The sequence below is a fragment of the Lepisosteus platostomus genome, chromosome 1, assembly GCF_059453375.1.
Source record: "Lepisosteus platostomus isolate fLepPlt1 chromosome 1, fLepPlt1.hap1, whole genome shotgun sequence".
NCBI classification, from domain to species: Eukaryota; Metazoa; Chordata; class Actinopteri; order Semionotiformes; family Lepisosteidae; genus Lepisosteus; species Lepisosteus platostomus.
Genome location: NC_142611.1, coordinates 69,624,976 through 69,649,946, shown reverse-complemented (window position 1 = coordinate 69,649,946; position 24,971 = coordinate 69,624,976). Strand labels below are relative to the sequence as shown.

Genomic DNA, 24,971 nt, shown 5'->3' with positions numbered 1-24,971 from the left:
TCCAATGATCTGCCAGGTGTGCTGTTGTGTGAGCTCTGCTGACCTGCCAGGTGTGCTGTTGTGTGAGCTCCAATGATCTGCCAGGTGTGCTGTTGTGTGAGCTCTGCTGATCTATCAGGTGTGCTGTTGTGTGAGCTCTGCTGACCTGCCAGGTGTGCTGTTGTGTGAGCTCCAATGATCTGCCAGGTGTGCTGTTGTGTGAGCTCTGCTGATTTATCAGGTGTGCTGTTGTGTGATCTCTGCTGATTTATCAGGTGTGCTGTTGTGTGAGCTCTGCTGATCTGCCAGGTGTGCTGTTGTGTGATCTCTGCTGATTTATCAGGTGTGCTGTTGTGTGAGCTCTGCTGATCTATCAGGTGTGCTGTTGTGTGAGCTCTGCTGATCTGCCAGGTGTGCTGTTGTGTGATCTCTGCTGATTTATCAGGTGTGCTGTTGTGTGAGCTCTGCTGATCTATCAGGTGTGCTGTTGTGTGAGCTCTGCTGATCTGCTGAGTGTGATGTGTGAGCTCCAATGATCAGCTGTTTGTCTGTGAGTTCCAGCTTCTGACTTGTCTAGCACCTTGGCCAGCTCCTAACAATGAACCCACCAGGAAAAGCTGCAGTGCTTTACTTCAACTTGATTGTAACCCTCTGTTTCAGTCTGAGGTACAGCTGAATCCTAACCTCTGATCACAACTGACCTCTGATGAACTGGCAACAAGAGTTCATCAGTGGAGATTCTGACTGAAAACCTGCATTATTGCCCAGTCTCCTTCCATGACACCAGCAGACATGACACTCGCTGCCATGAGTCATCCCTGCAGGAGCAGTCCTCTGGGAGGGTCCGCTCATGTGTTGCTGCACCGGGGCTGGGGGGCTGCAGAAAAGACCAGGATAGACATGATGGTTGTCTATCGTGTTCGATGATGATGGTTGTACTTTGTGCAGCTCATCTATTTGGAAGATGAGCTGCACAAAGAAACCTGTGCAGGAGAGCTTTTTGAGGTGGGAAAGCCGTTGCACTGGGGCAGTCCCACTCTCTCGGCCTCAGAACCCTGGGTCCAGTGGTGCGAGTAGCCTTCATGACTGGAGACTTCCTTGGTTGCAGTGGATGGCCATGACGCCTTCCTGTCCCTTGTCATGCCCTTTGCTTTCCATGGAGCTTTGCAACAGTATAATGACCCATCACTATACTGGGGGCATTAGGACCCACACAGACCACAGTGTGAGTGCCCCCTGCTGGCCCCACAAACACCTCTTCCAGCAGCAACCTTAGTTTTTTCTCCATCCAGGTACTGACCAGGCTCACACCTGCTGAGCTTCAGTGGGGCTGCCAGTTGTGAGCTGCAGGGTGATATGGCTGCTGGTGGATAGACATGAACTACAATGAAAACACCAGAATGCACCAGAACCAGAATGCACCACTACACCAGGTGCACCAGAATAATCTGTTACCCTGTGTCCACACGAATCCAGTGTCTGTGGAGGCTTGAAAACTGTCTGGTGCCAAAGGAAATTTTAACAGATCTCAAAATGTGTAGCTCATTTAATGTTTGCTGTGTTAAAATTACAGCAGGTCACGTTTATACAGTATATCATAGCAGCAGTATGGAGAAGGGATCTGGGTGTGAGTGAAAGAGGCTCAGTTAGGGAATGGGGGCTGGACCAAGTTAGACCCATTTACATAACACATTCCACATGCACCAGAAACGCATTTTGGAGCTAATATTAACGACAACTTTATATGTACCTCGCCGGCAAGTGAATTCCCGTCACCATCGCCATCGTTTCTCGGCTTTTTCCGGACGCGTTAGGAAAAATAAAATAAAAGATGGCATTTTGCTGCCACCTGCTGGTTGGAAATTAAATTACGTATCACTGTTTCCCATTCACAATGCCGTCTTGGGTGAGTAGCTCAGATGGTTAACCTACAAAAAACCGATTTCCTACAAATAACGAAAACTGTTGTCATGAACGGGGCTGCACCATAGCCAAAGAGGTTTGTATCGCACACCACCCTGGAGATCATGTCCAGCGTCCTCACACGTTCAGGGACTCCGTTTTCTGCGTGGTATGCACACGATCCAGAACTGCAGGGGTGTGAGGCCTCAGAGACTGCCCTACACCTGTGCCCAACCGTGTGGGTCACACAAAGCCCCCACCTGCTGTGGCTACAGACAGCCTTCCTCAACGACACTTCACTGAAGCCCAGCAGGTGTGAGCCTGGCCAGTACCTGGATGGGAGACCTCCTGGGAAAAACTAAGGTTGCTGCTGGAAGAGGTGTTAGTGGGACCAGTAGGACCAGTAGGGGGCGCTCACCCTGCAGTCTATGTGGGTCCTAATACCCCAGTATAGTGACGGGGACACTACACTGTAAAAAGGTGCCGTCCTGCAGATGAGGCATAAAAACTGAGGTCCTGACTCTCTGTGGTCATTGTGTTTCTCTAAAAGAGTGTTACCCCAGCGTCCTGGCCAAATTTCCCATTGGCCCTTACCAATCATGGCCTCCTTATAATCCCCATCTCTGAACTGGCTTCATCACTCTGCTTTCCTCCCCACTGATAGCTGGTGTGTGGTGAGGTACTGGTGCACTATGGTTGCTGTTGCATCATCCAGGTGGGGCTGCACACTGGTGGCGGTGGAGGGGAGTCCCAATTACCTGTAAAGCGCTTTGAGTGGAGTGTCCAGAAAAGTTCTATGTAGGTGTAAGCAATTGTTATTATTATTCAATCTGAACCTGCCTGCTATACATTTTTTGATGTTTCAAAAAGTAGACTGTGGAAGTTTTTCTTGTGTAGATGATAGGAATAAAGTTTTGTAACAAGTCAAATTAGTGTTAATCATGAAAGCCAGAAATTAATTTATTGAAAGGTATGTAGATTTATTTAGAGACTGACCCCAGCTCTTGTGGTTAGAAAGGTTTTCCTCGTCTCTTTATGTCAATAGCTTATTTGAGGAGTCAATTATCCAAATAATCTAAATATTTTCCAGCAGTAGGTAGACATATATATATATAAGACTTTTACACTTAGTAACTCAAAACTTTCTTTCCACACAGTTACCACACACTTTGGAGCATGGTTAGGAGTAATATTATTTTTATGAGGTAATTAAACAATTAAAGCCGATCTGGAACATGAACCAGAATTCACAGCCTCTTAATAATTTCCATTTTTTTGCCCACCTCCCAAAGGACCAATTGGTGACTCTAAATTGTAAAGGAACAAGTAAAGGTTTATTCTATGCTGAAAAGAGAAGAAATTGAAGTCTCCAAAGCCGAAACGTTGTGTTTCTCTTCTTTTCAGCATGGAATAAACCTTTACTTGTTCTTTAGCAGCCTGCACATGCTGACGCAGCTGCCTACTTGAACGACTCTAAGAATTTCAGATTTGAGGGGGTGTTTACAGTACAACCAGTACTGGCTATGGGGCTATAGGCAAATACAACTAAAGAGGCCACATGTGGCCGTTCTGATTTTCTACGGTACAGTACCACACCAGAAAAGAAAAGCCGACGCCAAAAAGCCGGTCAAAACAACACCAGGCGGTGACATCATTAGGTATTGCCGGATGCGGAAGTGACGTTCAATGGAGTCCTCCATCAAAGGCACTGAGCGTGGCGTTCTTACAAGCAAGCTTCCGGTGACGCCGTATTTTTTTTTTTATATTGTCCCTCTCAGTAATGGCGGCTTCGTTTCCTTCTTGTTCCTCACCGAATAGCAAATGGTATTTCACCCGGGAGCAGATCGAAAATAGCCCGTCTCGCCGTATGGGGCTTGACCCAGACAAAGAACTGTCGTACCGTCAGCAGGCCGCAAACCTCCTTCAGGACATGGGGCAGCGGCTTAATGTGTATCTTTTCACTGGGGCGCTCGGTGCGCTTGAGTCGCAGCACGGCGAAGCCGGTGAGGCGGCATGGATACGGCGGTTCAGCTTGGGTTTTCCGAATGGCTTGGCAGTGTCAATGTATTAACGCTGGTCCAGAGCGAGGTTTGTAAAATAGAAAGAGGTGTCGTGTCGACATGTACTGTGGAGTCGGTGTCCTGCCGGGTTCTTGCTGGTTGCTAAGGCCCGAGCAGTGTAGGCCTCGGCATCGGCCTAGGAGTTTTGGATAACAAAAGCCGGCGCCGGTGTTTCCGGCGACTTAGGCGGCCTCTTACAACTGGAGAACGGGTTAATCCCTGCAAATATCATATCTGGCTGGAGTTTTAAGAATCGATTAGTAGAAATGAAGTTTATCTGTTCTTTAATTGTTGGAGCGAGAAATTCACCGCTGCCGCTAACTGGTCAGCGTGTCTCCAAGCGAACAGCATTGTTCTCACAGCATATAAAACAACACGTTTTCGAGGTTTTCATGCTTATAATGTTTAAGGAAGTCGAAATGTACTGTACAGTCCCCTTGTGATAGCACATACAAAGACGTTTGCGATATTTACTGGAGCCATGAAGTAGCGGTTGTTGAGGGAAATACATTTCACGTCTTGGTGCCTCATGTTTGTCAATATAAGCCCTAGTTTAAATGGTAACACTGTTAGTATCCTGTTTATAACTGTAAAAAAACTGTAAATAATTGAGAAATTAATAAAGTCAAGTGGCGCATTCGAGTTCGGCGTCTCCACATAATAAACATTTTTATCAAGTATTCTTGAGTCATTCTTTTAGACGAATTTTGTAGTCATCATATTGCATTAAATACACTTAACTATGATACTTGGCTTACCAGACAGATCGGTATTGAAGGTCCTCACAGAATGGGAAAATTAATTCCATTTCTCTAATTTTCCTGCAGTTAAAAAAATACCGTGAATGGTACAAAAGGTGATTAAATCACTTTTTAACAGTATTTTATTATAGCTACTGTGTGCTTGATGTTAGGAGTATTTGTCAATATAGTCGTCTTGAGGGTTTGGTAAAGTAAATTAATTGCACTCAGTGACTGCAAGAGGTATTTGATTGTAATTATACTACATGTATATTAAGGTTAGATTCTCTCTCGGGCCCTAATGAGTATCTCACCTGTCATGGGTGGACAGGGATTATTGTATCCATACTATAATCTTTCTAAAAAGTAGGGCTAGGTAAAGGAATGAGATTTTTCTAAGTGTTAACTATGAGGTATCCATACAGCAGACTATCATATTAGATGGGTTCTATGCACGTATATTTTCCATGCTTGAATATTACAAAGAATTATGGAGAGAAAGAAAGGTTTGACTGTTATACAAAATGTGGCCTTAGATCATATGTGATTTGTGCAAAATATAAAAAAGGTGCCAGGGTGCTTTAGAAACCTCTATCTAAAGAATAACTTTGTGACAAAAATATTCATGTTGGGGAATAAACCTATGTTTTTTAACAGAGATGGCTGTTAATTGTAAATCAGTTTATAAGCATTTGTGACTTCACCTGTTGTACGCTGGTAGTTGTCTGTAGCTATATTTTGTTTTTGAAAATGAATACTGCTTTACTCTCTAGAATGTATGCTTCCATGAGGTGAATTATGCTTGGCTGTGAATTGTAATGCAAGTACTGTGTTTGGTGGTTAGTAGGGTTCCAGGTATTAAAGACATGTCATGTGAAGTGACTGCTGAGACTGTACTGTTAGATCAATAGGAGAATGTCAGCTCAACCATCTGTGACATATTAACAGTACCCCAAAGTAAAATATGTGCAGGCAGTGTGGAGCTGTTGGTTTTGCATTGTGGAATTTCTGTTGGTAATTAACGTGTGTTTATTAATAGCTATTAATAATGAACTTAATTGTACAATACAGTGTTAATACCTACTGTGTTCAACAGTCATTTGCTCTTTTGTAAAGTGTAATGGATATTGGTTGTTGGTGCTTTTCTCAGTGGTATCTTTGCCAGAGCTATTGCAACCAGCCATGTTTGCAACAAGTAGTTCAGATTAGTTTTAAACTATGTTCATATTTCTGAAACTCTGAAGATGTCTGTGGAGATGTAGGTACACGTTCTCTACCTGTGTCTTTAGTTAATTCACTGGATTTGACTCCAAATTACAGTTCATGCATGGTAGGCAGTGCCTGGGGTCATTCTCACCCCTGCTCTTGATTTAGGGTCTGATCTGTCACTTTTTACTTAAATTGGAGTTAAAATTAAATTTCATTTTTTAGTTTTGCATTAAGATGGATCTGCTGCAGGGTGTAAACTGCTTGGTTGGCTGTTAAGTGTTGATCACCATTATAAATAATATAGGGGTTCAGCCAAACCAGCAGTGTTTTGCCAGAAAAATGCAGTTAAATGACTTAAACCATCCTTGTCTGTTGTGATCTTCTGATGCCTGTTCTTCAGTGTTTAACCAACTTTTGTAGTTTAGATTGCTGTTTTAGGTTGTTGGTAAAAATTTCAGGTTTCCCAGCTGCAATCCGGGTCGCATCTCCCAGCAGCCTCTTAAGAAAATCTGAACATGGGTATAATGCGGGGAACCCCTGCCCCCAGACATCAATTTCTAGTAGGTCCATATAGAGTTGGGCAGTTTGCAGTGTTTTTGGATTTAATTCTTAATGACTTGGTTCATTATGAAATTGTTTAGAAGGTGATGGGCAGTTTAAGTCTTGTGTGATGAGGTAAAAAGTCCCTGTCTGCTGGTGATGGCAAAGTGCTGCTTTCTCTACAGTGTCACAGTGCTGTGTGCATCTTGGGCGCTTCGATTTGTGAGCTGCTTTGCTGGGGTCACAGTATGAAAGAGAGCTCCGCTGTGGTTTGCTGCAGGGCAGTTACACAAGCCCGGCCCATGGGACTCCCTCTTATGTTCAGAGTGCGCTGCCGCTTAAACAGTTGAACTCAGTTCTTTGTAACAGTTCCTGTTTTTTTAAAAGCTGTAGTTTTTATGATTAATCTCTAAAGGATTCTTTTCAAATCTTCTAAAGCAAAAAAAAAACTTTATCTGATCACTTGGGGGTGTGGGAGAGAGGAAGGGCTGTCTTTGAGAAACTGCTTGAAGGTCTGTGGTCGTGCTTTAAAGTTGCATTACAGGGGTTTGGAAAGATTCTTTAGAAGTTGCTGGGAGCTGCAGTGTGTAACCCAGCAATGTCCTTTGCAGATTTTTAGTCGTGAAACATAATTCAATGTTAAAGGAATAGTTTTTAATGAAGGAAGTCTTTGCCAGCTGTTTAGCAACTAGATATTGTCATTAATTTTACTTCAGTTATCTGTTTCTCTTTAAAATCGTGAGGCGAAACCTCTTGGCACTGTTGTGAAACTGGCATGAGGGGCTGGCGCTCTGGTACCTGCAAGACAGATCATATTGTTACATAGATCAGACATCCCTGGGTGCTGAGGAACTTGATCTGCAGCTGGCGGTATGCCGAACTGTTGAGAGTGTTAAAACTGAAAAGCAAGTATGAGTAAAGTCTAAATTCTTACTGCTGGTAAGGATGAGTGAAGTTGTCCCCGGCCCCTCGCTGCAGGTGGCAGTAGTGCTCCCAGGGGTGCGTGCAGGGATCTCCAGGTGCTGTGTCCTCCATCTCCGAGGTCACGCTTGAAAGAAGACAAAGCGGACCTCGCGGGGAGTAGTCTGATCTCATACTCATCAGTATGAGCCGTTTAGTGTCGCTGAAAGTGTTTCTTATCATTAATCTGCAGAATCTTTCTAAAGATGGCCCTGTGATTTCATCTATTAATTTGAATAAAGCCCCAAAACATGAAGGCCTAAAGGCTAAATCTCTCAACTTGTGCAGTTTCAGAGCAGCCACTGGTCCTGTTTTTTTACGCAAGAGGCAACAAGTTCCAGGTTGGGACAATGTTGCTGTGCCTCCCCCATCAACCAGCTGTCTCTCCTTTTGCTGGCAAACCCAGCTGAATGGCTTCCTGTAGAAATACATAATTGCTGCCTCAGTAAGATATTTTGCTTAAGAGCCTGTCAGATATTATAAGCAACATTGGTTGTCTGTGCCAGTTATCTGCCAGAGGAAAGTTCTGTAGGTTGTAGGTTCTGTGGGTCTGGTATCAGTAGTTTTAAGTTATGTGATACCGTGCTGAAGAAAGTTCTACTATTTACGTCATTTTTAATAATGCATATAAATGTACATGCTTTAATGTAGTCACAGTTGCCTGGAAGCTCCTTGTATGTTTGATTCTGAAATAAATTACACTGAAGACTGACCATCCGGTTTGGCTGAAAATTGGATAGCAGCCAGACAAGTTAGATGGGTTGTATGGCCTCCTTTAATTTGGAACTTCTGCTCTGATGTTGCTGTTGGCGATGACTGTGAAATATCAGTGTGATACTCTTGAGACTGCTCATACTGATTGGCAGTCTGGACTTTTATGTAAGGATATTTATCTCATACATGGAAGTTTATTTTGTTGTTATTAGCCATACTGTAGATCTGCTCTGCTGCTTAACTTCAAATGGTTTGTGATGTATTTAAACATCTTATTTATTGAGTTGTGTAACTTGTTGTACTTGACCTAATTGTTCATTGATAGTATTTATTTATTATACAATTAGTATCTACTAAGAATTTGTCAATGTAGTAGGAAAAGCATTGTTGTACTGCCTGATGGAGGGGAGGGGTTTGCAGTGGTCTGTTCGTCAGTGTAGAATTGTTCATGAAAATGCAAGGTTACCAGTCCGGTGAATGTTTCTCTGGACATTTCCTTAACCAAAACCTTCCAGCTCCCAGCTCACCATCAACACTGCCATTGTGTATATGCACCGCTTCTATATGATCCAGTCCTTCACCAAGTTCCACAGGAATGTAAGTACCCTTGTCTGTTGTGCCACTGTGATTCTCCTTGAAGTGAGGCTGCGAATGTTCTGCTGCAACCTCTGCAAGTACTGGGTTTTTCATATTTGCCACTTCTTTTTGAGTCACTTTGAATAATAGAACGGCTGGGGTTGTAGTTGTAGTAAATTGGTTGCAGTTGCAGCACTATCTCTGCCTGGTGCATTGAGCTTCCCATCGCACAATGTAACTGTAACCTCCAGCAGGTCTGTACTGATGAGATGCACACAGGATAGCGAGGGAACACAGCTGTTCTGTTAACAGGGGATAAGCAGCCCCTGTAGAATGCGGTTTTGTCCCGAGTCTTGACGATGCTCTTGTGATGGGGTGACTGCAGTCAGGGCTGCCCAGCAGTAGTTTAATTGCGCCCCCCCTCCCGCCAGGTGATCGCCCCAGCCGCGCTGTTCTTGGCTGCCAAGGTGGAGGAGCAGCCCCGCAAGCTGGAACACGTGATCAAGGTGACCCACGCCTGCCTGAACCCCCAGGAGCCCCCGCCAGACACGAGGACTGATGTGAGTAACCGCGGGCGGACTCCCCTCTTGCCCAGCTTGTGCGACCTCTTCACACACCCAAGCAGGATTGCAGACGCCAGAGTGAATGAAAAGATCCCTTTTGTATTGTTCTTCCAGGAGTTCATTTTGATTTCTCTTCTGTGTTAGTCTGAAGAGGTGCAACCCTGTGAACAGTGTCTTGCTTTGATAATAGTGGATTTTATGGGCTGACGCTGCACTCCTCAGCCCAGTCCCTGTCATATAAAACCTGCTTGGTTCTGAGCGGTTGTGTGGCTACTTCCAAAAAGCATCTCTTTTGTCTTTACAGTGCAAGGATCATGTTTTATGTGGTTAATGCTAGACTTGATGTAAATATGGCCCTTTATCTCTAAAATATATATATATATTCACCAGTACTTTCTGTTCATCTGAGACTCCACTGCACTGCACACGGGACAGGCTGTGATTTACTAAGTGCTAAGACTCCCAAGCCTCCCAGCACTGTTCTGAAAATGACCCTCCCTCTGCCTGAGTAAAACACGGACCCTCAGCATTAGACATGAGATGTGCGTCTGGATTAATTTAAGACGATGTCCATACTTGAAATGTCAAAAAGGCATTACCCCCTGCATGTTTTTTATGCTTGGCAGCTTATAGGCAAAATGACAACCTTACGGAGAAATAAAAATATCGTTTTTTACATCTAGTTTTCATATTCATGACCTATGTTTTATTTTAGTCCAGCACACCAGGATTTAAAGAAATACACGGTGTTGTCTGTTATAATTTAGTTGATCAGGGTGACAAGAAAATTATTGGAATAGTGAATATTTTGAGGGAAATTTCCCCGTTTTCCAAAGTGCTAGAAAGTGTTTCTAGCACTTTGATCTGATGAGTTCACTGTGATCTGTGCCTAGGCGGGGTGTAAACGAGGTAAGGATAACTTTCCTAAGGTGTACCAAGCTTGTGTACCTTTCACTGCTCACAGGTGATCTTAACAGATTCACACTCGTACTGATTGAGTGTCTGTTTTCAACAGGGTGCGAAATTCCTAGCTGCCCCAACCCCCCCCCACCACCACCACCACCACGTGATTACATTATTATAGCAATAATCCTCTCCTTCCTTTGACACAGGGCACCTATTGTGCCTCAACGGGCCACAGTCACACTGTAACAGCCCTTCTGTCTAACATCCCTTACACAGTGTCACACTGTGCCAGCAGGTGCCTGAGATTGCTGAATTTCTCGCCCTGTTTAGCTGTCTGAGGTGTTGGTTGTTTAATAACATGTACAGGCTTTGTTTTGCATTATTATTTTTTAAATCAATCGTTGCACCATGTTATCCTTTAAAAAACAGATCATAAAGATGTGTTTCGTAAGCCCGGCTCCCTAAGAGTTAAGAATCTTGTGAATCGGGTATTAAGAATCTTGAAAAAGCATTGACAAAGTCAGTGCATCGGACTTCTTCAGAACCAACAGGGAAACATAAATCAGTGGACTTGAGTGAACACTACAGGGAAGTGCATTGAAACCCGAGAACAGGAGCACTTTTACACAAAGAGTGGTGGGTGTCTGGAACAAGCTATCCAGCCATGTTATTGAACCTGATGTGAGCCTCAGATCAATGTGCAGGTAATCAAGCTTAAAAGGCCAAATCCCCTCTTTTGATTTCTAACAGTTCTTATGTTCTTGCTTCTCAGAGGTCAGCCTTGTTAGATCCAAGCTCATTTAAATGTCTGCGCTTCTCTCCCTGTCATATGTGACCCAGGTGAGGTGTTTAGCTTTGGGGCAGAAGAGCAGAAGGAATTGGGGCTCTTGAGATGTGCTGTTGAGATGACACTTGTTCTGCAGTTCTACTTCAAAGATCAAACCTCAAAATAATTTAGTGGTTCTTTTTTTTAACACACTTCTGTGGCTTTAGATGTACAGTATACGCTTACCTGATACTGTTACGATATAGTATTTTACCCAGTAGGATTGTGCATTTACCGTGCAACTCAGCTCTACACCTTGTTTTCTCTCTCACGGTTTGTGTAAGGAAGCCTTCGGTTTTCACATCAGTGATCCCGTCAGGTTACATATACCATAAACCTGAATTAAACGGCGTTTTTAATGCCACCCAGGATTACTTTGTTTCCAGTCTCCCGCTCAGATCCACTTTTAGAGAGGGGCTAACCATGTTGTTCCATCAGACACAGTTTGAACTTTAATCACTGATCTTATTATGATTCCTGAAGGTGACCTTGTCTGTATGTATGTCCTGAAAGATGTACCTTCTCTGATCTGTTGCAGTTGCTATATCCAGACCCATCTGGCTGGGATGCCTTCAGATGACTCCCATGTCATTTGAAGCCAGTGTCATTGGTTTCATTTTAAATGTCTCAGCTAGCAGACAAAGGAACAGCCTCTTCTTCTTCAGATCATTAAGGAGTGACAGTTTGCAGCTGTCTGCTGCCATGTCAGAACACCACCCCACCAGCCTTTCCCCTCTTGTTTACCTGTAAGTCCTTTATAGAAGCCTTTTGACATTAAATGGAATCTACTTTAAAACTCAAACAGAAAATTGTAAGGCATGCATCTAAGAGAGCCGTGATCTAAAGGGGTGTATCCACTAAGGGACCAAACTTTGATCGGAAACTTTCTCCAACAGAACATGGTGCAACTATTGCTTTAAAAATAACTGACAGAGAGAGAAAAGAGAAAGATTGCCTCCTAGTGAGTAACCTGCCTGTCCTCTCAACCTCAGGCATACCTGCAACAAGCCCAAGACCTGGTCATTCTTGAGAGCATTATTCTCCAGACCCTGGGTAAGTGGAGAAGGCGAGAGGGCTCTCTGGGCACCCAGACTAGAGATGGTGCTTGGCGGACTGCAGATATTAACCACCTTCACTCTTGTCTACAGCGGAGGGAGGAAGAACGGACGCCACTGTTTCAGCCTTGTCCACTTGAACAAGCATTGTCCATTCAAACGTCCACGTGTTACAGTTCCTTTCGTCTGCTCCTTTCATAATTACATGAAAGTACTACCCTTTCATTTTTTTAAGCCATGCCTTTGGCACTAGTTACCTTGCACAGCTGGTGATGGATGCTGTGTGTTTCTTCCTTTAGTCTTCTGTGATGATCAGAAGACCTGGATCTATTGTCCTGTGCAGATGTTTCTGAAAGTGTACAACTATTTATAGTGACAGAAGAGATAACCTGTCTGTGACAACAATAGGGTTCAGTGCGTTTCAAAATCAAAGCTTTTGCACAACAGATAGTAGAATTTTGAAAACTTAAAATGCTTCCCTGCATGACTGCACATCAGTTTGTTTACATGCCCTGTTAGTATGTCGTTTGATCTCTGTATATTTCCATATGAAAATGCAGGGAGTGATTTTGCTGGTCATGAGGGGAGGTAATCGCTGTATTACTGGCTCAGGCAGTTAAAATCAACCAAAACCCTTTCTTAAAACTGTTTCTTGGAAGTGGTCAAATGGAGTGAACACAACACACTCCCTTACATGATATTGAACCCTGAAACCAGCTTGAGGCAGGATGCACAGTTTTTGCAGGATGTTAACTATGCAAAGTGAAATGGACAGGAGGGTTAGAAGAGCTTGGTGGGAGGGTTACGTTGGTCTGATATGTGAACCCCACTAAATGGACTTTAGGACTAAGCTAATCACAATGTGGGTCGCAGCCATGAACTCAAGTCACAGAAGGAGATAACTATTTGACTCTTCACATAGTTGTGGCTTTTCTAACAGCTGACTTACATTCTAGGATTTGACTTGCAAAGACGGGAGTCTCTAAGCAGAGAGAACAGAGCGGAACTGTAGGGTCTCTCAATGGAAAGAAACAAACAGCTTGGATTTCTTTCAGTGCTGGTGGATAATGACAGTTGTGTGGGTGTAGAAATCAGGCAAGGTACCTGAGACAGACAGCTCAGACTCGGATTAAGCTGAGAGCCAGCAGAATGGTGTGTCCTTGTCCTGTAGGAATCCTCTGATCCTATTTATTCTAAATACTAGTCACGTAGCTATATGTAGTCAGAAAGTGGTTAAATTCAAGATAAGTGCCAATAGAAGGTTTAGTAATGATGGTAAATGTAGAGATGAACAGTGGATCTATAGTTGCAGTCTGAATAGATGGTCCTTTATAAATGGTGTAGTCCTTAATGCTTGTAGAGTCAGCAGTGGAAGGCAGTCTTGCTTTAGATGACTCATCAACAACTAATTTTTATAGAAATCCACTTCATTTCATGAACACAGCCTAAAGCACCATCACCACCCGTAACTGACGTGTGAGAATGGCTTAAAAAAAGAGAAGGAAAGATGCTACTGTTACACAGTTATCAATTAAAAGAAAAACTAATTTCTTAACTCATTTGTCTTATCTAGGCCCTGCCAGCTGAAGATTTAAAGAGATGACTTATTTTTTGTAAATTGTCTCCACGATCCCACGATGAGTTTACATTTCACACTGCAAGAGCTGCACGTCTCTCCCCTCTTACTCTGAAAGCCTACGTGTCTGATCAGGCGCCATACTCCATCTCAGTACTTGTCAGTCATACAGAGAGCAGGTGGGCTAGTCTGTCACAAGTGGCAGTACTGACCGCAATTCCCTTCTTGTTTCTCCCTTTTCCAGCTTTCGAAATCACCATTGACCACCCGCACACGCATGTTGTGAAGTGCACACAACTCGTCAGAGGTAAGATTATACTTATCACTGGAATGGAAGTGGCCAGTGGCTTGGTTATGCCTTCGTTTTCGGATGCCCCATTTAATTATTTCATTCCAGCCTTTTTTGGTCCCATGTGGGAAAGGAGACTGACAGTACAGAGGCCAGAACTAGCCAGAAAACACTGCAGCAGATGTGCCTGTGAAGAAAAAAAGTGTTGCGTGTCTGTTTGTAAGCAGATCCCAGCTTTGAAGGGTAGTTTTTTAAATCTTCACTTATCTGTTTTGCATTCCTTCCAACAAGAATAAAAATAGAAATCCTTCTCCTGTTCTATTTTTAGGTACATATTTTAGGTTCTCTTTTTTAAACCAAGGGTTTGTGACATAGGCAGAGAAGGCTTTTAAAGTGTAAAGGAAAGGTCACAAACCCATTTTTTAATAAAGGAGCTAGCTTGAGATAGAGATCATTTCCACCTGTTGAGCTGCAGTTTAACTCTATATGGCTTGCTCTTTTTCAGCAAGCAAGGATTTGGCTCAGACGTCGTATTTCATGGCTACCAACAGGTAGGCACTTCTAGTTGTGCTGCAGGAAACAAGCAGAGCTGCTAAGCCTGTCTTTTAAACTGGAAAAATCCTTTACAGTATCTACATAGGTAGATTCAAATTCAGATTCAAAAAGTAGAGTATATGCATGCTTAGAAAGCAGAAGTATTGGTTTCCTTAAAATGACAGTCTGTCTCTCCTTATTCCACTGCTGTTCCTCTTGGTCCACCTTCGGGCAGCCTGCACTTGACCACCTTCTGCCTACAGTACAGTCCTCCCATAGTAGCCTGTGTGTGCATCCACCTGGCCTGTAAATGGTCAAACTGGGAGATCCCAGTCTCCACAGACAGCAAGCACTGGTGGGAGTACGTGGACCGTACTGTTACCCTTGAGTTGTTGGATGGTAGGTGTTCTTCAGTCGTTATTTCTTTTCTGTAATGCCCTAGCTTGGTAGAAGCAGAGTGACGCTTTCTGTATTCCAGGAAAATCCTGGGAACTAGCAAACCGAAAAAGAATTACAAACAATGAATGACACTGTTTAGAAATACTGTAGGAAACTGTGCTTTTTCTGTGATCCCTTGAGCCAATCTAATTCGTGGGTACGATTCAATCCCACAGAGCTCACACATGAATTCCTGCAGATCCTTGAGAAGACTCCCAGCCGGTTGAAACGCATCCGTAACTGGAAGGTAATTCCAGCAGAAAAAAAACCCTAGTCCCCTTATTTTAGTAATTCTTTGTGTCCATTGATGCCTTGTAGGAGAAAAAAATATTTCTTTATTCAGATTTCATGTGCTTTGCCTGCGGGCTACATCTGACTTTTTTAATGAGCCTATTCTCAGAAGATAACTCAGCTTTCTCTCCTCACTATCCTCTATAATATTACAGGAAGAAAGCTAGCAGCGTTTGTTGTAAGACTGTCAAATTCTCTAGATTTCTAAGTCTGCGTTCTGGGGGTGTGGCCACCTCTACTCAGAAGCACTGGCAATCTAGAGCCTTGTGTGTGTTTTGTCCCCTGAGAAGTGATGGTAATCACTTTCCCCCTCTGACAGGCAGGGCAAACGGTAAAGAAGCCCAAGGTGCAGGAAGAAGGGGACCAGACGGAGGCCATGATGAACATGATCTCCATGGCATCCTCCGAGACCACGCTGGCAGGGCTGATGAGTCTCTCCGCCCCTCCCGCCAGCTCTGTGGCAGCACCCTCTATGGGTGACAGAGAGCCGTCAACCTCGGCCCCTGGGTCACAGCAGTACTGGCAGCCCGGCAAGCTGGAGGCCCAAAGGACTGGCCAAGATCCTGTGCAGAACAATGAATTAGGCTTCTCTCAGGGCCTCCACGTGCCTGCCAAGGTGTCCCTCAGCGAATATCGTGCCAAGCACGCTGAGGTGCTGGCGGCCCAGAAACGCAAGCTGGAGAACATGGAGGCCAGTGTGAAGAGAGAGTACGCCACAGCTGCCCAGGCTCTCATTGGACAACAGAAAAAGGACAAGCCCCCGACGTCTCACCCGGCCTCCTCCGCCCCCGGCTCCGACGCCACGAACCCTTCACCCATCATTCTCAAAATCCCTCTGGAGAAGGAGAGGCAGGACAAGAGCTCCCTGAAGGTGCGTCTGCCGTTGGCTGGGGGAGGAGGCAGCGGGGCAGGATCGGGGAGACCGGAGGATTTCAAGGTACGCATCAAGGTGCCGGAGAGACGGGGCGGCTCGGCCGGGGAGGAGGGCAAGAGCAGGGACAAGCACAGGGACCGCTCGTCCAACCACCATCACCACCATCACCACCACCATTCCTCGTCCCTCTCCTCCTCCTCCTTGTCCTCCTCACACAAGCATCCGGGAGGTGTCCGGTCCTCCGGGGACGCCTCCAAAACCGGCTCCTCCTCTTCCTCCTCCTCCTCCTCCTCCTCCTCTTCCTCCCGCAAGCGGCCTCACTCCCAGGAGCCCTCGCCCGCCTCTCACCAGCCCAGGCCCAGCAAGGCCTCCAGGAACTCCTACCAGCTGCCCCCGTCCTCCGCCTCCTCCGCCCACCCTCTGGGCCTGGGTCCAGACGGGCTGCCGGTGCTGTCCCAGCAGCACCACCTGCCCTTCCCCCACCCCAAGGCAGACAAGGGCTCTGCCGACACCAACGGCCACAGCGCGGGGGGCGGCGGCGGCCAGTCCAACGAGTACCAGGACACGTTCGAGATGTTGAACTCGCTGCTGAGCGCTCAGGGGGTGCAGCCGGCCCAGCCGCCCGTGTTCGACTACCGCTCCCAGTACGGCGAGTACAGATACCACGCGGGGGCCCGGGGGAGCAACTCCCGGCCCCCCCCCCTGCCGGCAGAACCCCCTCCCCCCCTTCCGCCTCTCCCGAAATGAACACCGGAGCGGGGAACACTTTTACGGAAATATCCACCTGCTACAGCCAGCAGCCAGGTTGCAAACTGTTGAGCCTCTTTGGCCGAGGTTTTTATATTTGTGTTCATGATATAACTTGACAGCACAGCAATGTACCACTTTTTATTTTTTTTTTCCAAAATTTATTTTTACACTTTTTAAATTATTTTTCCTAGTTTAATTTTTTTTTTCCCTTGAGTGTGGCAATAATGACAAAAAGTCTATAAAAATTTTAAAAACAGAATAATGTTTTAAAAAAAGTGTACTGTTCATTATGTAATTTTATGCCCATCCTGTAACATAAATAACTTGCATTTTGTTTTAGGGATGTGTCTTAATGACATGAGACAGTGTTTTTTTTTATCAGTGGTAAAACAAAAAAACTAGAAATTGTTGTGATGCAAGCTGTTATGCAAGGGGAAGATGGGCACCTTCTGTTTGAACATGAATGGGAATCTGTCTTTGAAATGTACTGCTGCTCTTTGGTTTTAATTGGTGCATTTATTTTAAAATATACAAAACTTTTTTCATCCATTTAATATGTAGCAGCTGCTTGGTGCTTCTTAATGCTGTCCTGATGCTCTTGTGCTAAGCGTGCCTGTTCTGCAGGCAGGAAGGGGGCTGGATGCAGTGTTGCGTGTTTGTGCTGTCTCCCTGTGAGCTCAGTGAACTGCACACGCAGTCCAGCTCCTGTACTGGCGAGGCAGAAACCAGCCAATGCCAAGTTCGCAGTGTTCGCTTTAACATGCTTGAGCTTTCCATCAGACAGAAATTAGAACACCTGCTGTGAGGTGAGAAAGATTTGAATTGAATGAATTAGGTTAGTCTGAGGACACAGCCATGGCACCGAAGACAGGAATGTCCTTTTTTTCTTCTGGCGGGTTCGACAAACTCGGGGTAGAAGATGATGCACTAATCACCCTGTTGCCCTGTTCCTTGTGAAAGAGTCATAAAAATTGGCGCATAAGTTACAATGACTTGGAAACGATGAATAATGCAATAAGAAAGACTCTTTCACTCTGACTCAGCTTTGTGTAAGATTTTCTGGACTCACCTGGTGGTTTCTTGATATTCACCTGTGAGCTCAGGCTGGTCTTGGTTATAGGAGACCCAGTCTCCAGCCCCGACTGTTTCATCGGCCTTCGTCTGTGTGCTCGCTCAGCTCTGTTGTCTCCCGGGATCTGACTTGTCAGGCGACACTCTTCCTGACTTCCGCTTCCCACTCAGGCCCTTGCTGGGCAGCTGTGGGGCAGTGCTGAGCTCCGACCCCAGGAGTTTTTGTCTCTGTACAGACCTGCTGCTGAATTGTATTGGTTTGCAGGCTCTGGCAATGCCCAGTGCGCATGGATCCAGTCTTACAGAGCCCAGATCTGGTGGTTTTTCATCCACTTAAACTTTGTGAAGTTGAACCAATCATTTCTTAGATCTGATAAAATAAGCTTGGTCTTTCTAGGTATTGAATTAAGTAGATTTTCCCATTACTTTGTGACTCACTGATTGGCTCTGCATGGTTTTCTTTTATCTGTCTTTGGAATTTGCAAAAGCTAATAAGTCTTCAGGAGAAGCACAGGATGATCAGATAGGTTTGTGCAGTATCTGTTGTGTGACATTGTACTCTTTTCTGTGCCATTTACCCTCAAAGTGCTTAGAGAATTCCATATAAAAGCCATTGTTTGCTTTGCAAGTTGGTTAACTTGACAGATGACAGTATTGGCAGAAACAGAGAAAGACTCGTAGATGAACAGACTCCTGTAAGCTATTGGTGCTGTACCTCTGAAATGCAGGGCTCTCGAATTGATCTTGGGCAAAAGAGTCGTTCAATTCGCATACAAGTTGGGAAAATATTACGCTTCTTCAATGTCTCCTGTTCCTTTTTTAATGGTGGTTGAGTTCCCAGCAGCACGTTTTATGTGCTTATGTGGCTCTGTTTTTAGACGTGCAGCGCTTTAAAAGTAAAGCTTTTCACACAAAGCTGCTGGTTACAGCACAAATAATGCACAGCTGCATGTAAAAACAAGCAATTTTACACATAATTTTCCTTAAACTTTGTTATACCAGGGCTTAAATGGCCTACAACAACTGTTAACAGAGTGCTGCTCATACATGGACAGGAGAGGAGTATGGTAGGCTTGTCTGATCCTGCTGTCTGTAGCTGAGAGCAAGGCTGGAGATCACATCTATCAGCCTAGGTTAGCTGAAACTGGGGCACAAGTATTAAAGGTGAAAAGAAACAGGGGATACTGAATTACAGTGTTGCATGAAATTGGATTATTTAGTATGTTTTGTTTTCCCTTAAATGAGTTTAGATGAAATCCTGACTGAGGTTTTTCATTTTCAGAAATGAAGTATAGCCAGGATTCTCCAAATGTGGTTGATTCATGGTTAGGGCCTTGGTTAGCGCTAATCCCAGGTGAGGCACTGCTGTAGTACCCACAAAGGATACATATGGAAGTGACTTCGAATAGCGTCCGCCCAGTAGTAACCAGGGCTAGTGCATGATTTGGTCAGCATGGCCAGGGCTGGGTGGGCATTAGTCCATTTGGGTTTCCTCCACTTGCCAAGCGGCTGGAATCCATAGTGCTGGCATTGAGGAATGGCGTCACTCCTCCAGCTGGTGCCCTGTCCTCTGAAACCCACTGTGGAGTTTGCAGCATGTGGAAGACGCAGGGCTCTGAGGCGGTTGTGTCAGGAGTACTCTGGTCTTCATTCTGCCAGTACAGTACAGTACAGGGCTGATACCTGTAAACTGTTAAAGGTTCTAAGTAGAGTATTGTGCACAACTGGAAATTTTTAATAACAGACACAGAATTGAGTAACACTTTACAGGATGAGATGTAGCTGATGCGCTGAGCAAGAAAGGAAAATAATTCTTTATGTATCAGTGATTTCAGTTTATATGTACTGAACCTAATTGTAAAAGCTGTAGCCTTTGCTACAGCAATAGTTTACTGGGTGGCATCTTTGAAATAATCTGATAGTTAAAAACACCGGACAGCTGAAGCATCAAGTCGTTCTGTCCTTGCAGCTCTTCTGAAGTGCACACCCTAGGGTTCTGAAGACTGCGCCATGTGAGCAGATATGTCACTCTGCCAGCTACCACATCCCTGACTAGCAGGCTGTGGAAACACAGTAAATCCAGTCATAGTTGAGATCCTGGTCTGTGAAAGCATTATCAAGGCTGTTAATATAAAGATATTCTTACTGGAGAACATTGTCGTAGCTCTCTGAATGGATTGTGACATTTTAAATGCAAACAAATGATATTTTTAACCTATGTTTTCGTAATGTTGGTTGTGATAAAGTTATATATATATTTAACTGTGCAGGTGGATATTAAATATTCATATTTTTATCTTTTGTAAAATAAAAGCAAAAAAATCAATGTAAGTGAACAGGCTTGTACTTTAGTTTCTAGATTTCAAGTGTGACACAGTCATTGTTTTAAATGGTTGTAAACTCCTATACTACATTCAGATGATTAATTTATATGGATAGAATTCCACATGCAAATCCAGGGCTATAATAGGTGTGTGAGGGGGTGGTTTTGATAAGTAATGAACCACCAGGTGGTATTTTTTAATTTAGATTTTTTATCAGTGAATCAAGACATCTGTGCACCACAGATAATCCCATTGCTCCATAGGTTTAAAGGTCCTGTGCTTATACTCCCACCCTGACCTCTTCCTCATATGAACCTGTTTTAGAAACTGCATCTTACTGTCACGCCGGGCCTGCCCTGTGCTGTCTCTGTGGGCTACATTGCCTGTCTCAAACAGATTTTTAAGCACTTTTTCATTCTGTGCTTCTAAGATCCAGATTTTGCAAGGGACACAAAAATCTGGATTTTTTTACAGCAATAAAATGTTCAAAACTAAACCTCAGAAACCAATACTCTGAAAATGTGATGTGAGATATGGCAACATAATAACAGACTTAGGTGGTTATCACAGTATTTTTGAGGTGTGGGTGTAAACATATGGCCTTTACAGGAAGCTAGAAGAACTTCTGTTGATAGGTAGAGTCTACGTGGTGTTCAAGTTGTTTGTGGTGTCGCTCTTCACTTGAAGCCCCTTCTGTAATAGGGCGCCTGTGAGAAATGGTCTGCATTGCTGGATTCATAGACTGCTGGCCCTTCTCAGTGGGACCTGTCTGCACTCAGGGAGCCAGATCAGGAGGCTTGCACTGCTACAGAGCTGAGAGGAGGCATTGCTTCCACATGGGAAAGGCAGGAGGATGGTGATTTCACTGCATCCACGAAAGCTGCATCTCGAATCTGAGCTCCATCCCGCAGATCCGAAAATGACAGAAATGCCCAGCCCAGCTTGTGATGTTTCAAAACTCACACCTGAGGACTCGCAGGATCAAGTTCAGGTCTGACGACAGTGGCTGGCAGTTTGTGTGGTATGTCAGTGGTTGAAATAAATGTCTATTTGATAGCTGTGATTCAGTGATCTGCTTCTTACTATTTCCTATTATTGTGATTTTGGTCTTAAAAAATGATCATGTTGCCCAGGCTCCCTAGCGCACTGATCAAATTGGGCGATTCTTTGTTGTTTCTATTTTCCAATGTGTGAATTTTCTTCTTTTCCAGATTGTAGTCCTGTATAATGTAAGTGATAATCCTGAGTCATGTAAATAGGTTTTTTTGTTATTAGAAAATGACATTTTAAGAAGATTTCTACAGAATTCCTACGCAGAGCACCTAAAATATATCAGAATCTAGCATAGCCTTCTAACACCAAAGTTGTACTGTTTCAAGTATTTTGTAAATTTAAGAGATTGTTTAAAAGTTCAAAGCCTATCTTTGTATCACTTATCTATTTAAACTGCTACATGTACAGACTGTGACAAATATTGTATTGCAGTTTTAACATTTCCTTTTTAAGGATTTTTTACTATTCCAGGTCATGGGTGTGTGTCGATCTGCTTGTTAGGGGCATACAGAACAATGGAAGGGAGCGATCTGATGCCTGCTGCCTGCCAGTCTGTTTTCTTGGGTAAAAGGTTATGCAGAATTTACCAGTTAAATCTAAAATGCAAATTACCTTTTAAGGGCAATTAGATTTATATTGTATTTAAAGCAATTCACTGCCACCCATGCCAAGCTGCTGCAAGCAGGTTTAAGGTAGAAATGCTGTTGGGAAGAGCAAGGAGCTGAATCTCCGAGGGCTTAAAGGGAGATGCGTTTGCCTTGACTTCAGTGAGTGATCCAGGAAAAGCCAGCAGTGCTTCTCTTCTCCAGTGGGGGTGGGATTTCAGGGTTCGCCCCTTTCTTGTGGCTGGAACCCCTTTTTACAACAGCCTCCTGCTGTCGGAGTGTCGGGCACTGCCAGGTTATTGTAATGCTGTGCGGCTGGAGCACAGTCTGGAGCCAGACGCCGCAGAGGAGCCCCGGCTGGTAGGTGCAGCCTGGCATGTGGGCCCCGATCTGCTCTGTGGGACGGCTGGGTGTTCCTCCCCCCTCAGGCTCAAGCTCCTCTCTCGTCCTTGCATGTCTTCGGCGATGCAGCCTGGGCGCTGGACCTGCCCCTCGCGCGAGGAGGCGTGTGGATCCTGCACCTGTCGGTCTGCGCTCCTCCGGTTTCCGAGCAGCGCGAAACGGTTTCTCTGTTGTTCCGCGTGTGAGGAGCGATGAGAGGAGATTGACAGGGGGAGCTTCCTGTGCTGTAGTTCTTCTGATTCTGAGCGTTACTGTTAAATTGCGTTGCTGGCACTGTGGTCCAGGGAGACTTGGATTTGATCCATAAACGAAACGAACCGCAGAGATGCGGAAGGAGAAGCTGTGTAAACCAAAAGGCATATGATATTGTGTCACAGTACAATCGCCAAAAGAGTGCAAAGTACAAAGTGTACTGCAAAAATCTCATACCTCAAACAAGGTAAAGAAGAATGTCCTGTACTATTGTCTCTCGCCAAGCAACTGCTTGTCCTGTCCCCCCTTGCAGAAAACAGTCCCCATTATCGTCCTGCGCACACCTCATGAGGATGGGGTCGTACTTGCCCTTCGTCATGGGGGTGGGGTCGTACTTGCCCTTCGTCATGAGGATGGGGTCGTACTTGCCCTTCGTCATGGGGATGGGGTCGTACTTGCCCTTCGTCGCGGGGATAGGTTGATCAAAGGACATTGCTACTCTAGTTCTTGAAGGAAGCAGGCACATTTCAGATAACTTTATATTACCTCTGTTGCAAACATTGTAATTTGCAAGCCTAATTATATGCATTTCAGCTTCTTTTTTCATATGCACCAGTAGTGTTTCTGTCCAGTCCTGCAGAAAGACGGGGGGCAGCCGTGGTTGCTAGGCCAGCCAGACGTGTGCTCTCTTCACCTCCACCTGTCCTCTCTCTGTCCCATGTACTGGATCACTTCTTTTCCACAGGTGATCGCAATAACTGTCACTCTGTCACACTTCATAGATCTAGGCATGCCATTATATACAGTATCTACAATATGGAGAGGAATAATGTGTAAAATGTACATACATTTTTGTATGTTTTTAGCGGTACCAGATGAACTCAGGTTTGGAATTTTCTTGTGTTTGGGAATTCTTACGTGTAAAATAAGATCGAATCAAGGTTTACATTTCACAGTGCTTTTTTATTTTCTGTTATTTTGTGCTTTTTGTAGTGCATTTCCCTTTCTAAAATTAAACTGTGGTTGATTTGCTCCTATATTCATGGTTTTTAATCAGAAAGGCTTCTGATGGTTTATTTATTATATATATATACTGTACTGTATATGGAGGAGCTGTAAATAAGAGCTGGTGCTACACAGAGGGAGCGGGAATTGGACTGTTCTAGTAGGGTCTTGCTTTTTAAACAGTGTTTCGATTCACCAACTGCTAGATGACTGTAAGTGAAATGTGACTTCAACTGAAACTGTGGAATATTTTTGTCTTGGGCACCTGTGCTTTTAATAAAGCCGAAATAAGTCCTCAGTCTGGGGTTGTGTTTATTCTGTGGCAGACCTGGGTTCAGTCACTGTACAGGCAGTGAGTCACACATGAAACACTGAGGGCAGAGGTGCACAGGGCAGGACCTCAGCCTGCACGGGACACCTGTCCTTCACTGGACACCAGGTGAGACCTCAGCCTGGACGGGACATCTGTCCTTCACTGGACACCAGGTGAGACCTCAGCCTGGACGGGACACCTGTCCTTCACTGGACTCCAGGTGAGACCTCAGCCTGGACGGGACACCTGTCCTTCGATGGACACCAGGTGAGACCTCAGCCTGCACGGGACACCTGTCCTTCACTGGACACCAGGTGAGACCTCAGCCTGGTGCTCCTCCCTCTTCCTGTTTTCCTTCCATCTTGCCAATTCTCTTCCCACTGCCCTTCTTCCCTCTGCTTCCTCTTCCCATGCGCTTCCTGGTGTGGATGGAGGCCCCAGCTGCTCAGACTCAGTCCCTAAGACAAGTAACCAGGGTCTTGACCGGCTGAGGCTGGGTTAAAATGTGGACGCACAGCAGGAAAAAGAGCAATGAGTGTAGAGTGATGTTAAAGTGACGTTATTATGTTATAGAGTAAGAAAACTGGAAAAATGTGACCACTCTAAAGAAACTCGTGGTTTTTGCTTCCCTCTGCTGGTAACAACTAGGGAATGCAGACCAGCCAGTCAAATGTCTCCTCACCTGGAGGTCCTGCTGGGATAAGATAAGATCACTTTATTGGCCACATACAATTTCTTGCATTAGGAATTGGTCTTTTCACATACTGTACCCCAGCTTGCTCTCCATGAGACACAGACAGAGAGAGAAGCTTGGGGTCAGACCGCAGAGTCAGCCAATGTACAGCTCCCCTGGAGCAGTTGGGGTTAAGGGCCTTGCTCAGGGGCCCACCAGAGTAGGATTCCTCTGCCAACCACGGGATACAAACCGGCAACCTTCCAGCCACAGGCGCAGATCCTTAGCCACAGAGCCACCGCTCCGCCAATGTTACTGTGTGAGGGTTGTGGTGTGTCTGCTCCCCAAAAACTAATTATTTAAAAATATTTTTGTAACTAATCTAACATTTCAATGAAATGTTCTTTTTCTGTCATGTTGAAGTCATGTTACTCAGACTGGTGCGCAAACTCAATGCCCACCCATTCGAATTGCTCTGGCGACGGCCCTGTCACTGGCAGAAGCTATATATAAAACAGCTATACCCTAGATAATCATACCAATTAAAATTG

General features: G+C 44.8%; 1 protein-coding gene across 5 annotated transcripts; it reads left to right on the top strand.

Moving 5' to 3' along the window:
* The first annotated feature begins 3,586 nt into the window (after positions 1–3,586).
* Positions 3,587–23,732, top strand: ccnt1 (cyclin T1). 5 transcript variants are annotated; one of them, XM_088635972.1, is made up of 10 exons: positions 3,587–3,831; positions 8,620–8,701; positions 9,112–9,240; positions 11,968–12,028; positions 13,851–13,913; positions 14,004–14,138; positions 14,401–14,446; positions 14,665–14,828; positions 15,044–15,114; positions 15,478–23,732. In XM_088635972.1, exons 1-10 carry the CDS (start codon positions 3,662–3,664, stop codon positions 16,777–16,779), a joined length of 2,223 nt encoding a protein of 740 aa, XP_088492098.1. In that variant the 5' UTR covers positions 3,587–3,661; the 3' UTR covers positions 16,780–23,732. The 5 variants fall into 5 exon arrangements, with proteins under 5 accessions (XP_088492098.1, XP_088492089.1, XP_088492108.1 ...); XM_088635963.1 differs by having other exon boundaries at positions 13,851–14,138; XM_088635982.1 differs by lacking the exon at positions 14,004–14,138 and having other exon boundaries at positions 3,588–3,831.
* Positions 23,733–24,971: the final 1,239 nt, after the last annotated feature.